This window comes from Carcharhinus amblyrhynchos, chromosome 1, assembly GCF_965287045.1.
Source record: "Carcharhinus amblyrhynchos chromosome 1, sCarAmb.v2.hapA, whole genome shotgun sequence".
Taxonomy (NCBI): Eukaryota; Metazoa; Chordata; class Chondrichthyes; order Carcharhiniformes; family Carcharhinidae; genus Carcharhinus; species Carcharhinus amblyrhynchos.
The window spans coordinates 73,280,976-73,299,161 of NC_137324.1; the positions used below are offsets into that span (position 1 = coordinate 73,280,976).

Sequence of the window (18,186 nt, forward strand, 5' to 3'; positions counted from 1 at the left end):
AAAGGAATGTAGTTGTAATTGGGGATAGTGGGGTGAAGGGTATAGACACTGTCCTTTGTCACAATGACAAAGTGCACAGAAGGGTGTGTTGTCTGCCTGGTGCTCGGGTCCAGGATGTCACATCTGGGCTGCAGAGGAACCTGGAGTGGGAGGGTGAGAACCCGGTCGTTGTAGTACATGTGGGTGCCGGCGACGTAGGCATAATGCAAACTGAGGATCTGGGGAGGGAGTATGAAAAGCTGGGAATGGAATTAAAAAGTAGAACCGACAAGGTGGTCATCTCTGGGCTACTGCCTGAACTGAGTGCAGACCGGTGTAGGGTTGACAGGATTAAGGATGTGAATGGGTGGCTCAGGGATTGGTGTGGGAGGAATGGGTTTGAATTTATGGGGCATTGGCACCAGTATTGGGGTAGGTGGGACCTGTTCAAGTGGGATGGGGTTAGTCTGAACCGTGCTGGGATCAGAGTGCTGGCTAATCGTGTAAAGAGGACTGTAGACAGGGCTTTAAACAAATTGGGAGGGGGGAGTGTGTGAGGGTAGGTGACATTACGGGGTCTAAAGTTAAGGAGACGGTACAGGTAAGGATAGAGGCCGAGGATGTCCCAATAATAGAGGGAGTAAGGGGCATGAGTATGGTTGGTGGCGTTCCGGCAAATAAGGTCCAGGTGAAGGCTGGGATGAAGGTGCTTTATCTGAATGCGCGAAGCATTAGGAATAAAGTGGATGAGTTGGTGGCGCAGATCGACACAAATGGATATGATCTGGTGGCCATTACAGAGACGTGGCTGCAAGGTGACAGGGACTGGGAGCTGAATGTACAGGGCTATCAAGTGTTTAGGAAGGATAGGCAGGAGGGAAAAGGGGGGGGCGTAGCTCTGCTGATTAAGGATAGCATCAGGGTGGTAGCGAGGGATGATATTGGAGCCAAGGAGCAGAAGGTGGAATCGTTGTGGGTAGAGATTAGGAACAGCAAAGGGAGGAAGACGCTGGTGGGTGTCGTCTATAGGCCCCCGAATAATGATCTGGAGGTGGGGCGGGCTGTTAACGCACAAATAAGTGCTGCATGCAGGAATGGGACAGCCGTAGTTATGGGGGATTTCAATCTGCATATTGATTGGTCGACCCATGTTGGAAGCGGTGGGCTCGAGGAGCAGTTCTTGGAATGCTGCCGGGATAGTTTCCTCGAACAGTGTGTGTTGGAGCCGATGAGGGAGCGAGCTATCTTGGATCTGGTGCTATGTAATGAGGCGGGTAGAATTAGGGAACTTGCGGTGAAGGATCCTCTTGGGGAGAGTGATCATTGTATGGTGGAGTTTCTGGTGCAGATGGGAGGAGGAGAAAGTGGGTTCCCGGACGCGCGTCCTTTGTTTGAACAGAGGGGAGTACAGTAGGATGAGAGAAGAATTGGTGAATGTGGACTGGGGGAGCGCATTGGAAGGTAGGTCTGCTGAGGAACAGTGGAGGATCTTTAAGGAGATCTTTCTTGGTGCTCAGCAGAAATTTATTCCGATGGTCAATAAGGACCGTAGGAGGAGAGGTAATCAGCCGTGGATAACGAAGGAGGTGAAGGAAAGTGTTAAATTAAAAGCGGAGGCGTTTAGAGTAGCTAAGAGTAGCGGGTGAGAAGAGGATTGGGAGAGGTTTAAATGTCAACAAAGATTGACAAAGAAGTTGATAAAGAAGGGTAAGAGAAACTATGAAGATGGGCTAGCGCTTAATATAAAAAAGGATAGCAAGAGTTTTTATAAATATATAAAAAGGAAGAGGCTGGCTAGGATGAACGTTGGTCCCTTAGAGGATGAGAAGGGGGACTTAGTGGTAGGGGATGGGGATATGGCGGAGGTCCTGAATAACTTTTTTGTTTCGGTCTTCACGGAGGAGGACGTGAATAATTTGCCGGATGTTAGAGATGGAAAGGTGGTAGGACTGGAGGGTCTCGATGACATTACTGTTACTAGAGAGGTGGTGCTCGACAGACTGGAGGGGCTGATTGTGGACAAGTCGCCAGGACCGGATGGAATGCATCCGAGGGATCTGAAAGAAATGGCGGAGGTGATAGTGGATGCCTTGGTGGTTATTTTCCAAACGTCGCTGGATTCCGGGGAAGTGCCGGAAGATTGGAAAACGGCTAATGTTATGCCGTTGTTTAAGAAGGGTGCCAGGCAAAAGGCAGGGAATTATAGGCCTGTTAGTTTAACGTCTGTTGTAGGTAAAATGTTAGAATCTGTCATCAAGGAGGAAATAGCGAGGCATCTTGAGGGGAACTGCTTGACAGAGCAGACGCAGCACGGTTTCGTTAAAGGGAAGTCGTGTCTGACAAATTTACTGGAGTTCTATGAGGATGTGTCTAGGGCGGTGGATAGAGGAGAGCCGGTGGATGTGGTCTTTCTGGATTTTCAGAAGGCGTTTGACAAGGTACCTCACAGGAGGCTATTACAGAAGGTCGGGGGCATGGAGTTGGGGGTAGGGTGTTAGCGTGGATAGAGGACTGGTTGTCAAATAGGAGGCAGAGAGTGGGGGTCAATGGGTGCTATTCGGATTGGCGGATGGTGACTAGTGGAGTGCCCCAGGGGTCGGTGCTGGGGCTTCAGCTATTTACCATTTATATAGATGATCTGGAGGAGGGAACCGAGTGTAGGGTGTCGAAATTTGCTGATGACACCAAGATTGGTGGAAAGGCAAATTGTGCGGAGGGTGGGGAGAGTCTACAGAAGGATCTAGATAGGCTGGGCGAATGGGCCAGGAAATGGCAAATGGAATTTAATGTTGGCAAGTGCGAGGTGGTCCACTTTGGTAGGAATAATGGTAGGAAGGATTATTACTTACGTGGAGAAAAACTGCAGCAGGCAACGGTGCAGAGGGACCTCGGGGTCCTTGTGCATGAGTCACAAAAACCCAGCCTGCAGGTGCAGCAGGTGGTCAGGAAGGCGAATGGGATGCTGGCTTTCATCGCGAGGGGGATTGAATATAAAAGTAGGGAGGTCTTGCTGCGGCTGTATAGGGCATTGGTGAGGCCGCAGCTGGAGTACTGTGTGCAGTTTTGGGCGCCGTACTTACGCAAGGATATTTTAGCCTTGGAGGGAGTGCAGAGGAGGTTTACTAGGCTGATGCCGGAGTTGAGGGGGTTGAGCTATGAGGAGAGGCTGAATAGATTAGGCTTGTACTCGTTAGAGTTTAGAAGAATGAGGGGAGATCTCATTGAGACGTATAAGATGATGAATGGGATGGATAGGATCGAGGTGGAGAGACTCTTCCCACTCAGAAAGGATAGTAGGACTAGGGGGCATAGCCTCAAGATAAAGGGGGGGCGGTTTAGAACAGAGTTGAGGAGGAACTTCTTCACTCAAAGGGTGGTGAATCTCTGGAATTCTCTGCCCGTTGAAGTGGTGGAGGCTGCCTCGCTAAATATTTTTAAGACGCGGGTTGATGGGTTTTTGATAAGAGAGGGGATTAAGGGTTATGGGGAGAGGGCGGGAATGTGGAACTGAGCCACGACAGATCAGCCATGATCTTATTGAATGGCGGGGCAGGCTCGAAGGGCTAGTTGGCCTACTCCTGCTCCTATTTCTTATGTTCTTATGTTCTTATAATGGGGTTCAATGGGCTGATAATCAGCTTCAGAATCCTCCCACTGTTTCCCCTCACTATTTCCTAATAGGTTAAATACCGTGTGTGTGGGTGTAAAGATATGCTTAAAGCAAAACTGCAAAATGTTCAGATTAACTCAGATCTGTGAAGTTAGGAAAGCAAGGGATCTCTGCAAGAGCAAGAAATCTGAGAGATAGTAGCTTCTGAATCACTGACGGAATGAGGTCTGCTTAAAGGTAGCACCATAAGGTAAGGGTGAAAGGTTAATTAAACCCAGATCTGCAAACCCAGAACTTAAAGGCATAAATGATGATCTCGCAGCAAGGAAATGAATGAATTAACTGTATTGAACATAAAAACAAGAGCGAACATAAAAATGATCACTTGTTAATCTCTCATAGTCAGTGGAATTTTAAACTACAATTGGCCTTGGCACCCTAGGATAGAAAAAGAAAACTTGGACTCAATTCCCACTGCTGACTGCAGTGGCTCGACAACTCACCGTCACCTCCTTAAGGGTAATTAGAGATGGGTAATCAATGCTGACCTCACATCACATCAGTGGGGCTCACATCACATACATGAATAAAAATAACCTGCCAGCTCTGTCATGATTCACATGATCCGATGGGTTGAATAATTCATTCCTTGCTGTACTATATTTTATAACAGTTACATAGGCAAGATACCAACATTTGGCTAACATTCATAGAACACACCCCAGCATGTCTTCTGGAGAGGAGAGGAGGGGAGGGGAGAAGCCTAGTAAGAAACACATCCCAATACAGATTCAAAAACAAGGATCATCCTCATAAACAAGTTGGGTATCAACCTGCAAGTCATCTGAATATATTCTAATAGCAGGCAGTAAGAATGGTGAGATTCCAGGTCAGCTGTATAACTGAAAGAAAATCAGAGCTTTTACATCATTATCCATAGCTCCAGGCTACAAAAGAATGTACATATTTCCACAACAGTGTGGGCTCCCTGAGTGAACTGTAACACCAAGATCTCCATAACACAGTCATGTGCGCAGCCACCCAGTTATTGTTTGTACTTCTAAACCATTTCTTTTGTTAATCAACTGAATAATAATTTATGACTATAACTTAAAAACCTTTTAATTTCTAAAACACAAGCTTCAAGAGGAACGAGTTACCTGCCACAAAGATATATGTTTTGCCCGTTCTCAGGTCATCTTTGTTGCACTCCGGCCCATCACAGAGTATCACCCAGCAGCTGTATTCTCCAGTGTCTGCAGCTTTTGTGTTTCTAAGTATTAGCTGGCTATATTTTTGGTGCTGTGTGATGCTGAGAAAAAGAGAGCTATCATTATTATGTGACAGTAGGATTTTTTAAACAGTGTCTTTTTCATGCTATTAATATATCAGAGAAAAGGCTTTGCATAATTTATACTAAACATCTTATTATATTCAGGTGAGAAGTGGTAGAATGACTCTGCACTTCTCCCACTTCTTATTGGACTGCAACCAATGTTTTTTAAAGGATTCACTTGACAATTTCGTAAATGTTTAACTGTTTACTTGCTGTGACTGTAAAAAGATGCACACAGTTTTCTGCTAAATTCTAAAAGGAGATGGGATTTATTGTACTTAACACCCAATTTAAATAAATAATGAAAATGCTCCTACTGTCACTCGTGTGAATTTAAGAATACACACACAGCACACACATACACACACATTTAAAGTGATTTGCAAAAGAAGTAAATGTGATGTGAGGAAAAACTTACATACAACGAATAGTTCAGGTCTGGAATGCACTACTTGGAAGTTTGATGGAGGCAGGTTTAATTGAGATATTCAGGAGGGCATTAATTGATTATTTGAATAGAAACAATGTAAAGAGCATGGGGATGGTCAAACAACAGGCAGAGCACAAATGTGCAGGATGGTTGAGGAGGAGGAGTGCCCATTGACTTTCCTTGTCCCTATCTAAATCATTAAAGAAGGTTCCTGCCAACCATACCTCTGATACATTCCTTTAAACCTCTGATGCTTTTATCCCAGCACCTTTGTTTTCTTCTGGTTCTGCCTGGTTTCTTTTGCCAGCAAGCCCTTTTACTAACACTGTATTTGTTCAGTTTTTGGTTGGCATCTCGGCAACCTCTGTTACAAGCAGTATTTGAAGACACTTGGTATTCCTAAGGATGGTTATCTCTTTCCTAGGTGCCTGTCATAGAAAATGAGTCATTCTTCCTTTTGGGGGACCCTCTGGTCTTCCATATGGACCTATGGAAAAAGGCATCTCCACATTTGGGGAAAGGAGCAGTGAATTTTTGAACTGTTTGAGGAGAATGACATCTGTGAGCTTTTCTATGTGAATCTACTTTGAACATTACTATCCATCAGTCAAAAAGAAGTTGCTTAACCATTTCAAACTCTAATTAAAATGTCTCTGAAAGTTTTCAGTACTAGTTCGTACTCATTCAGTGTGTCATTTTTGGTCATCCCATAGTATGACAAACTTTTGTCAGACAGTAGGCAATAAACCTCATGGGCTTTACCCATTTATCTGATTTGCAATAGAAGGGTCCCAGTCTCTGCTGGCCACACCAACCTTGTTGCAAGCTTTTCTAAGTTGAGACAAAACAAAGAGACTGAACAACATCATTTCAAATGACTAAGCACAAGCTTCAAGATGACCAAATATTTGCATAACTTTGAATTCCAAAGCCATTAGAATGGAGTCAGGTTGTCTAAAGATAGCCCACCAGAGACATTAAAGTTAAATGAGCATCAGTGACCCATTCTCTAAACCATTCACAAAACACAAAGACATCAACTATGTATCCATCTACGGGCCTGATTTTACCATAAAGTTGCGCCCAAAAACATTACAAAGTCGAGTGTGAGGCCATTAACACGATCCATGCCCGCGTCCACGCAGATGCCTACTTTACCAAGGCCCAAAAATGGCTGTGATCTGATTCATAAGAACATAAGAACATAAGAAATAGGAGCAGGAGTAGGCCATCTAGCCCTTCGAGCCTGCCCGCCATTCAATAAGATCATGGCTGATCTGTCGTGGCTCAGTTCCACTTTCCCGCCCTCTCCCCATAACTCTTAATCCCCTCTCTTATCAAAAACCCATCAACCCGCGTCTTAAAAATATTTAGCAAGGTAGCCTCCACCACTTCAACGGGCAGAGAATTCCAGAGATTCACCACCCTTTGAGTGAACTCCGTTCTAAACCGCACCCCCTTTATCTTGAGGCTGTGCCCCCTAGTCCTACTGTCTTTTCTGAGCGGGAAGAGTCTCTCCACCTCTATCCTATCCATCCCATTCATCATCTTATACGTCTCAATGAGATCTCCCCTCATTCTTCTAAACTCTAACGAGTACAAGCCTAGTTTATTCAGCCTCTCCTCATAGCTCAACCCCCTCAACTCCGGCATCAGCCTAGTAAACCTCCTCTGCACTCCCTCCAAGGCCAAAATATCCTTGTGTAAGTACGGCGCCCAAAACTGCACACAGTACTCCAGCTGCGGCCTCACCAATGCCCTATACAGCCGCAGCAAGACCTCCCTACTTTTCTATTCAATCCCCCTTGCTATGAAGGCCAGCATCCCATTCGCCTCCCTGATCACCTGCTGCACCTGCAAGCTGGGTTTTTGCGACTCATGCACAAGGACCCCGAGGTCCCTCTACCGTCGCCTGCTGCAGTTTTTCGCCACGTAAGTGATAATCCTTCCTACCATTATTCCTACCAAAGTGGACCACCTCGCACTTGCCAACATTAAATTCCATTTGCCATTTCCTGGCCCATTCGCCCAGCCTATCTAGATCCTTTTGTAGACTCTCCACACCCTCCGCACAATTTGCCTTTCCTCCAATCTTGGTGTCATCAGCAAATTTCGACACCCTACACTCGGTTCCCTCCTCCAGATCATCTATATAAATGGTAAATAGCTGAGGCCCCAGCACCGACCCCTGAGGCACTCCACTAGTCACCATCCGCCAATCTGAATAGCACCCGTTGACCCCCACTCTCTGCCTCCTTTTTGACAACCAATCCTCTATCCACGCTAACACCCTACCCCCAACTCCCTGCCCCCTGACCTTCTGCAATAACCTCCTGTGAGGTACCTTGTCAAACGCCTTCTGAAAATCCAGAAAGACCACATCCACCGGCTCTCCTCTATCCACCGCCCTAGACACATCCTCATAGAACTCCAGTAAATTTGTCAGACACGACTTCCCTTTAACGAAACCGTGCTGCATCTGCTCTATCAAGCAATTCCCCTCAAGATGCCTCGCTATTTCCTCCTTGATGACGGATTCTAATGTTTTACCTACAACAGACGTTAACCTAACCGGCCTATAATTCCCTGCCTTTTGCCTGGCACCCTTCTTAAACAACGGCGTAACATTAGCTGCTTTCCAATCTTCCGGCACTTCCCCGGAATCCAGTGACGTCTGGAAAATAACCACCGAGGCATCCACTATCACCTCCGCCATTTCTTTCAGAACCCTCGGATGCATTCCATCCGGTCCAGGCGACTTGTCCACAATCAGTCCCTCCAGTCTGTCGAGCACCTCCTCTCTAGTAACAGTAATGTCATTAAGCCCCTCCAGTCCTACCACCTTTCCATCTCTAACACCCGGCAAATTATTCACGTCCTCCTCCGTGAAGACAGAAACAAAAAAGTTATTCAGGACCTCAGCCATATCCCCATCCCCTACCACTAAGTCCCCCTTCTCATCCTCTAAGGGACCAACGTTCACCCTAGCCAGCCTCTTCCTTTTTATATATTTATAAAAACTCTTGCTATCCTTTTTTATATTAAGCGCTAGCCCAGCTTCATAGTTTCTCCTACCCTTCTTTATCATCTTCTTTGTCAATCTTTGTTGACGTTTAAACCTCTCCCAATCCTCTTCTCACCCGCTACTCTTTGCTACTCTAAATGCCTCCACTTTTAATTTAACACTTTCCTTCACCTCCTTCGTTATCCACGGCTTATTACCTCTCCTCCTACGGTCCTTTTTGACCATCGGAATAAATTTCCGCTGAGCACCAAGAAAGATCTCCTTAAAGATCCTCCACTGCTCCTCAGCAGACCTACCTTCCAACGCGCTCCCCCAGTCCACATTCGCCAATTCTTCTCTCATCCTACCGTACTCCCCTCTGTTCAAACAAAGGACACGCGTCCGGGAACCCACTTTCTCCTCCTCCATCTGCACCAGAAACTCCACCATACAATTCACGCTCTAAACAGGCGCAATTGCAATTTAAATGCATTTGCATGCATTTAGATTGAATTAATGGGCTGCTCACCCAATTCTATCAGCATTTCCCCCTTTAGCATTGCGTTTGCACGTCCAGATTTGGCATGAAACAGACATGCTTGATAAAGGTCTGTTTTGGGCACTCCAGCTTCTGAAGAGGTAAGTTCAGAGCTTCCAACAGCACTCTGACTCAGATCAGTGGTGGTGGGGGTTTGTGGGGGTTGAGGGGGGAGACAGGTCAGATCATTCTCTGGTGGGGGGGAGGAGGAGAAGGCGGGTCAGATGTACCTCAGGTAGGGGGGCAGAATGGAGGAGGGAGGAGGGAGGCCAGATCATTCTGTGGGGGGGGGGGAGGGAGGAGGAGACAGGTCAGATGTATCTCTGGTTGGTGGGGTGGTGGAGGAAGGAGGAGGGAGACCAGATCGTTGTCTGGTGGGGGAGGGGGAGGTAGGCCCGATCATTGACTGGGAGGGGGTGCAGCTGCCATTTTGCAGGAGATCGGTGGGGGCGAAGGGGGCAGAAGGTCACGATTGGTCTGGGTAGCGGGAAAGGTGGGTGGATAAGGGGGAAAGTTATGTTGTGGGGGGGTGGGGGGGGGTGATGTCTGTGGAGGTTATCACTCCCGGGCTGCTTTATCTGCTTTTTGCAGCCTAGGAGTGATGTGAAAGCGGCGTGATTTTCTATTTTTTTTCACACTGCGCACACCCAGTTCAAAGCTCCAATCATTTCAGGCGTGATAAGCCCCACCCACATCGCAATTCAGAGCCGTGATTTTTTTTTCAGGTTAAGTGAGTATGGGGGTGCCTGAGAACAGATTTCCAAGTCAGATCTGAATTGCGCCCAGATATAGCTCTTAAAATGCAAATGGTAAAATCGGATCCTATGTGTGAAGTTAGAAAGGGCGCATCATATCAATCAATGACCCCAGCTGTAATTATGTGTTTTCATAACTTTAAGGATTGCCAGAGATATTGGAGGTAGCTGGACGTAATGGGGCCTTGTTCCTATGATGGAGCAACGGTCTCCTTCTTTCAAGATTTCTCAGCAGTGATAAAACAGAGGCGCAAAGGTTTTGAAGACTTTCGACAATCCGGCTAAAGTTATGGCTTTTGTGAACTTCATGGAAGGCAATTAATTTGGAGTAGCAGACTGCAGTTCACTTTAAAATCCAGATTCTATCCCTTGTCATTCTAACTCTTTCCTGATTCTTTGTTAACATTTATCATTCTGAAAGGGGTAATCTAGTAAGTGAGCACTACTTTAAGATTGGCAGGGAGTTCCGTTTGTCCTTAATGGAAAACATTCCTCAGCATGCTCTTTCTAGTTAAGGAATCTATTGTGCAGATTGCACAACACTAGGGCTGTGTAAAAATACCCTTCTTCCTTTCATCTGTATGCTTATAATGGTGGTATATGTTTTATGGTCCCCTTTGATCTGATCATGATAAATATGAGTGAAGCCACTTCAGGAGTTGAATAAATGGCTTAGGTCTTAATAGGAGGGGTTAGAATGCAGAAAGGGCATTCGCTACTTGCTCTTTCCATGGCATATCTTTTCTGTTTTTTGAGAGAAAGACTCCTTAACAAAATTACAGAATGTCTGTAGATATTGCTGTACAAGGCCTTGCATTTGGTGAGGAAAATCTCCTTAGAGCTAATGGTTTTATTCTTTTTTGTACTGGGACTAAATGATCATTAATTGGTTCCTGCAGGGATACTTGCAGGTCTCATGTCCTGGAAAAATACGTTATAATGTGTTACTGGCACTTCTGGAGATGTGGGAAGTATGTTTTGGTGCTTTCCTCAACAGGGCAGGAAGATCTTTGGCGGGTAAGCCATTTTCTTTGTGTCAATATCCTAAATTCTCTTTGGCTGAATAAGCAATGACAGTAGCTACTTTGAAATTTTTGTTCTGGAATGTATGGGGGAATACATCATCCTATTAAAAGAGAAAAGATTTTGTCTTTCCTTAAAAAGGAGAAAGCTTTGTTACAGGAAATTCATCTAAATGACAAGGAGCACCTGAAATTGAAGCAGGACTGAGTGGGGCAGATGATTTATGTCTCATTTGTGACTAGCAGCCAAGAGGTCGGGTTTCAGTTAGTAAGAATGTGCCTTTTTTTTGTGTGCAGCATAAGGAGGGGAGGGGGAAGGTATATGATTTTAAGGCGTTTCTGCACAGCGAATACATTTTGGGGATAATGAATGTCTATATCCCCCCAAATTATTCACTTGATTTTGTTACCAAATGTGCAAATTGATGCAACACACTGTCTAGTCCTGCGTCAAAATTAAATCCTACCAGTTAGGCATAATTAAGGAGCTTGAGAAGATATTTGATCCAGCATTAGAGTTTGATTCTTTGTACTTGATTGTGGGGCTCCCAGACCACAAGGTAATTGATGCCACTGAGAAAAGGCTGTACAATATCCTAACATTTGCAGCCCAGAGAAATATCCTTTGATCCTGGATTAGGGATAAATCCCCTTCTGCTCAGAATTGGCATAAAATTATTATGGAAGGTATCCCAGTGGAATTCCTAACCTATGTAGCCTGATCCAAATCGGATGTGTTCTGGAAGTTTGGAGGTGCCGATCTCCAATGTACAGGTTCCAACATGTTTGGCTTACTCCTACAAGGCTTTCCATAAGCTATGTAGCACTGCCTCTAATATACCATGTATGAGGGTGTGCACCACATTGCCATGTTTCCAAGACTTCATCCTCTTTTCCCCATTTTGTTACTTGTCTTTTCTATATAATTTTGTATAAATGGAAGCACGCAGTATACTGAACATGCTGAACCAACTGTGTTGGATTCCTCGTGTTTTTTTCTATATTTATATATGGGGAAATTATCTGACTTGATTTGACTTATTGTTGTCACGTATTATTATACAGTGAAAAGTACTGCTTCAAGCTGTACTGTATCAACTTTGAGGGTGTGTTGCATTATTTGTAAAAATGGAGAAACTGCAATAAAAATATATTAAAAAAACCTTACAGCTGACATATTCAAAGAACAAAGAACAACACAGCACGGGAAACAGGCCCTTCGGCCCAACGAGCCCGCGCCGCCGTCCTACTATCTCAGTGACCTATTCATGATTTTAGTCTACGCCTAACGTGCGAGGATCAGGGAGGTCCAATTTAGGGACAATTTTAGTACCCAATCAATCAGCCTAAAAGCACATCTTTGGGGGATGTGGGAGGAAACCGGAGCACCCGGAGGAAACCCACGCAACCACGGGGAGAACGTGCAAACTCCCACAGACACAGGCCCAAATCCATGTGTCCGCACAGCAACAGAGATAGTCTCTGAGCTGTCATGTTGCCCTCGAGATGGTCCAGTTTAAGCACACTAACGACATGAAGCAATAGGCAACTCCCGAAGCAACATCCAAGAGCAGCCCACTACAACCTGCCGCCTGCATGCCCCTTGCTGGACTTAAATGCCTGTGGAGACAAAAAAATTCATTATTAAACAGGCAAAGACTAACATTCCTGAGGCAAAACGTATTCCCAAGCCTACAATGTTCAGTAAGGCCTACTATATCCCCCTATATGTAGCCCGCTCATATGGCTGTCTAAGTGACTCTTAAACAACCCTAGCGTGCCTGCTTCCACCACCTTACTCGGCAGTGCATTCCACACCCCCACTACCCTTTGCGTGAAAAACTGCCCTCTAATATTTGTCTTATACCTAGCCCCCCTCACCCTAAGCCCGTGACCCCTCGTTCTATCCATTTCTTGTAGCGGAAAAAGCTTACCACCATTTACTCTATCTATCCCCTTCATAATCTTATAAACCTCTATTAGATCCCCCCTCAGCCGACGTCTCTCAAGGGAAAACAGCCCAAGTTCATTCAATCTTTCCTCGTAAGACAGCCCTTCCATACCAGGCAACATCCTGGTAAATCTCCTCTGCACTCTCTCCAGGATCTCTACATCCTTCCGGTAGTACGGCGACCAGAACTGGACGCAGTACTCCAAGTGAGGCCTAACCAACGTTCTATACAACTGCAACATCAGACTCCTACTCTTATATTCTATACCTCTTCCTATGAAGGCTAACATACCATACGCTTTCCTCATCACATTCTGCACCTGTACCGACACCTTCAGGGACTTGTGCACTTGCACCCCCAGGTCTCTCTGCGTATCTATACTCCGGATAGTTCTACCTTTTATCGTATAACTCCCCTCCACATTATTCCGGCCAAAGTGCATCACCTCGCATTTCTCCGGATTAAATTCCATTTGCCATCTATCTGCCCAATCTACCAGCCTGTCTATGTCCTGTTGCATTGCCAGGCACTGCTCCTCAGTACCCGCCAATCCAACCATCTTGGTGTCATCAGCAAATTTGCTGATCACACCACCTACCCCCTCTTCCAAGTCATTAATATATACCACAAATAGAAGAGGTCCAAGTACCGAGCCCTGCGGCACACCACTGGTGACAGGCCTCCAATTGGAAAAGGAGCCTTCCACTACTACTCGCTGTCTCCTCCTCCCAAGCCAGTTCTCCACCCATCTACATACCTGGCCTTGTATCCCATGAGCCTTCACCTTTTCTATCAGCCTACCATGAGGGACCTTGTCAAACGCCTTACTGAAATCCATATAGACGACATCAACGGCTTGTCCTTCGTCAACCGTTTTTGTCACCTCTTCAAAAAATTCCACTAGATTCGTAAGGCACGACCTCCCTGTAACGAAGCCATGCTGCGTATCCCTGATCAGATTGCAGCGCTCCAGATGTTCATACATCCTATCCTTGAGGATCCTCTCCATTAGCTTGCCTATAACTGAAGTCAAGCTCACCGGCCTATAATTCCCTGGGTTATCCCTCTGACCCTTCTTAAACAACGGTACTACATTTGCAATGCGCCAATCCTCTGGGACCTCACCTGTGTCCAAAGAAGAGACAAAGATTTGCGTCAGAGGCCCAGCAATTTCATCCCTCACCTCCCTTAACAGCCTGGGATAGATGCCATCAGGCCCCGGAGATTTATCCGTCTTTATACTGTCTAAAAGTCCCAACACCTCTTCCCTCGTGATGACTATATCCCTCAACGGATCCTCAAACTCCTCAAGCACAGCACCAGACATCAGGCCCCTCTCCTGCGTGAATACCGACGCAAAGTATTCATTCAGGATCTCCCCCATTCCCCCAGGCTCCAAGCATAGTTCCCCTCCTCTGTCCCTGAGAGGACCAATCTTCCCTCTAACCATCCTTTTATTTCTAACATAGGAGTAAAATGCCTTAGGATTTTCTTTAATCCGACCCGCCAAAGCCATTTCATGGCCCCTTTTTGCCTTTCTGATGCCCCTTTTAAGTTCTCTCCTACATTCTCTGTATTCTTCTAACGTTATCTCTGTCCTCAAATGCCTAGATCTAATGTACGCCTCTCTCTTCCTCCTGACCAGGTCCTCAATATCCCTAGTTACCCACGGCTCTCTAATCCTACCCTTCCCATCCTTCCTCTTGACCGGCACGTGCCTTTCCTGCAAAGATTTTAGTTTTCCCTTGAGAGACTCCCACATACCCAGCGTCGACCTGCCATCAAGCAGCTTACCCCAGTCCGTATCTTTAAGATCCTGCCTAATCCGGTTGTATCTAGCCCTCCCCCAGTTTAACACCCTCCCCTTAGGACAGGCTTCATCTTTATCCATTAACATCTTAAACCAGACAGAGTTGTGGTCACTGTTAGCCACCTGCTCTCCTACTTCAACGTCAACCACCTGCCCAGGCTCATTCCCCAGAACCAAGTCCAGTATAGCCCCCCCAATTTCACTTCAACTAATTGCAATGCACATATGATGACAAACTAACATTTCAAGTACCAGGACTATTGACATTCCTCAGGTCCTGCTAAATTTAATGGCAGGACCAGATTGTTATTTTTGGAATCTGTTTCCCTGCCTCAGCTGGCCAGTTAAGAGGAGTGGGATAGGTTGGGTGGAGATGGGGGTGTTGGAGTGGGAATTTGACATGGTGGGTTGGTTAAGAACATGGGGGAATGTGGAGAGAATCATGGGGTAGTGTGTAGAGAAAATGTGGGTAAGTTTAAAGGAATTATGATGATGGTAAAGAAGATTGCAGCAGGTCCAGGGAAGATCATGAGTTGTTAATGCCATGTAGAAATGAGTACTGGGAAGGAGATCTTCGGCTGGAGAAGGCATCAAGAACACACTGGGATGGGGTTGTGCTCTGACCACAGGGACAGTTTACCAGATAGCTTGGTAAGTTGTGGGGATCCCTCAGCAGTACTGGAAAAGAACATAAAAACAGAAAATGCTGGGAATAGCCAGAAGATGTGGTAATATCTGTGCATAGTTAATGGATTGAGGTTTCTCACCAGGATTGAAGTCCTGTTGCCTGTCACTGGGTGGAATTTTAATGGAAGTGACCAATTAAGAGGCCATTACTGGCACTGCCATACCACAGAGGAAAACAGTCTGTCTCAGAGCTGCTGGTCTAATCAGAGGTGGCCAATATTACAGCCGCAGGACATGTCAGCAGAAAGGCTGTGGCAATCAGTGATATGGGTGCACCCTCTATTGGCGATAGCGCAGTGGTGGTGTCCCCAGAGCTGGTAAAATAATGGTGAGGATATGATGTGGCCTTTAATTGGGCACAATTGGCCACCAAATGGATGGCACTGAGAATATGCTGCGACAATGAGAAGATGTCAAGCTGCCCTCTCACTACCTTTCACTGCCAGTCCTCCTCTATCTCCAGAGGGCTGGTCAAATCCAGTGCAATGCTTCATGTCTGCAATTTTTCATTCTGACAGGAAGTCACACACCTTAAACATTAACTGTATTTCTGTTTCCACTGATGCTGCCAGACCTGGTGGATATTTCCAACATTTTCCAATTATATTTCAGATTTCCACGCACATGGTGTTTTGCATTTTACCTGAGTCTGGAGTTGTTTAAGTTGTTGAGGTAAGGCGGGTAAGCCCAGCCAATGTTATTCCCTTTACAGCGCAGTTCAATAGATTGGCCTGTGGCTATGTTCAATGTCTCTGCTGGTTTCTGGAAATGGCCTTTATCCAAAACCTGTGTCATGATGAAGGTTGGCTTTAGGTCTTTATCCAAGAACAATCTTTCCTTTCTCAGTTTTGGAACTTTGAGCTTAATTTTCTTATGTATTGCTCTGATTTTATTCTGTCCAGCTGCTTTTTGTTTACTTTTCTCATTCCGTTGGGTGATCCTTTTCGCTTTCTTTTGGCAATCACCTAAAAAGAAAATATTAAACATTTTTATAAGCAAGTCAGAGCAACAACATCTTATTACAGTTGTTTCAAGAGTAAGCCACAGTTCCAGAAATCACTGAATACTGATGAACCATAGAACCCCTCTAGTGCAGAAGGAGGCCATTCGGCCCATTGAGTCTGCACTGACTCTCCAAAAGAGGATCATACACAGGGCCTCCATCCATCCCCGCTACCCACCTGCCCCCAAACACCCTGTGCTCTATCCCTATAACTCCGCATGGCTAATCCACCTAACCTACAAATGAATAAAGTAAAAGTTTGTGTTACAAGTAGGCTTACATTAACACTGCAGTGAAATTACTGTGAAAATCCCACAGTCGCCACACTCCAGCGGCACCTGTTCGGGTACACTGAGGGAGAAGTTAGATGGCCAATGCACCTAACCAGCACATTTTTTGGATTGTGAAAGGAAACCGGAGCAAACTCTCACAGACACAGGGAGACAATGACCCAAGCCAGGAATCGAACCCAGATCCCTGGCACTGTGAGGCAGCAGTGCTAACTGCTCTACCTGAATGCTTCAGTATTATCAATAATCAATCAAGAAAGTATAATACATTGTTATTTCATTACATTGATTTGCATACATACTAGATTAATAAATTACAAGTTTAAAAAGAAGTGTTTAACTTCCACATCGCTAATTATAATTTATGTTCCTAGGCTTTGAGACCTACTAACATTTACCCCCATCAACTAAAAAATCTTCTTACCACCAAGATGTAACAGATGGCTGGCATAAAAAGATTGGAGGTTGCTACTGGTCTAGAGAACACTGAAACTTTCCACTGTGTTTGTGCTCACTTTTCCTTGCTGTCTTTGACAAGAATGGCACATTTTCTTCGACAAGCAAACTCACTGAGGTACGTAAACCTCTGTTCAGCCAATTTCTGAACCAAGTCAATAATATGTCATCAATTCCACCAACTTCAACTTTCGTGAACAGGCTTGTATGAGGGAGTTTTCAAGAGTCAGATCAAGTCCAGGTGCAATGCCACTTCTTGTCAGCTTGGATCTTGTTTGTCTCCCTTGTGGAGATCATGAATTGGATTCAATTTGAATTGAATCCAATTGAGTCTTGGAGCAAGCAAGGAGACGGATTAAGGGCTTGCCTGGTCCCACACACTGGTTTCACAACTTTAAGAATGGGGTAAACTATTTTAAAAAATATTCTGGCTGATGTGGCGGCAGGGGGTGGTGGGTGAGATTAAGGATCTGGCCATTTAGAGATGGGGGGGGGGTGATTGCCCTTTTGGGGACAAAAGTTGGGAGTGTTTCCCATTCTGGGGTGGGAGGGGGGAATCTTGAACTTAACTTTGTGGTCCTTTTCCGGTGTGTTTAGGTCCTCACTCCAAAAAAAATCCAAGTGTGGGAGAATTCAATGAGAATTTCTCCAAGCTCCAAAAAAAAATTGAAATGTGGTTGAATTGCAAACTGAACCACCCCAAGTCAGGCAGTGGGAATCTCACCGGTTTTCTCGCTAGGGATGACACTTAGAAATGTTCTGGCAGAATTGATCTCGGACTTCAAACACACACAAAAGAACACAAACGCACTTGAAGAATGTTCATTAAAAAACATTGATTTAATACGAGAAATTGGAGCTCATAGCATAATTATCACATTTAAGTCAATTGCGAGGAAGTTCAGACAAAAAAAATGTACATTCCCTGAGAGTTTAAGGTAAAAATTAAACACGTCAGCACCTTTCCTGAGCTGAAACTTACCCATCTGGAGAAGTAATTGACTGAAAAAGACGAACAGCAAAATGACACACAACTTCATTGTCCAACTTTTCCCAGCAGCGGATAGCGAGATGGAAATTCTGTATTAAATGTGTATTTCTTTCGGAGCTGCTAACTTTGATTAGCAGGCTGCCTCCGGAGAACTTCACTGTTGTTAAAAGCCCACAGTCTGGAAATGGTTGTCTGGGATTTTGTTCAGGAGTCAAAATGCAAGTTGAATGACAGGTCGAATGAATTGGAATAAATTACTTTTCAAAACCGAGTGAAACATTTCTCACTCTGGAAAAAGGCTGACCCCTGCGGGAAATAACACA

The 18,186-nt window shown here is 45.3% G+C and overlaps 1 protein-coding gene across 1 annotated transcript in view; it reads right to left on the reverse strand.

Moving 5' to 3' along the window:
* Positions 1-18,074, reverse strand: part of pdgfrl (platelet-derived growth factor receptor-like) — a 30,009-nt gene extending 11,935 nt beyond the window's left edge. Inside the window, exons 1-3 of the mRNA XM_080198159.1 lie at positions 17,855-18,074; positions 15,767-16,088; positions 4,750-4,901 (exon numbers count right to left, since the gene is read on the reverse strand). Coding sequence (XP_080054285.1) covers positions 4,750-4,901; positions 15,767-16,088; positions 17,855-17,912 — 532 coding nt within the window. The 5' untranslated portion in view covers positions 17,913-18,074. The remainder of the gene's footprint in view (positions 1-4,749; positions 4,902-15,766; positions 16,089-17,854) is intronic.
* Positions 18,075-18,186: the final 112 nt, after the last annotated feature.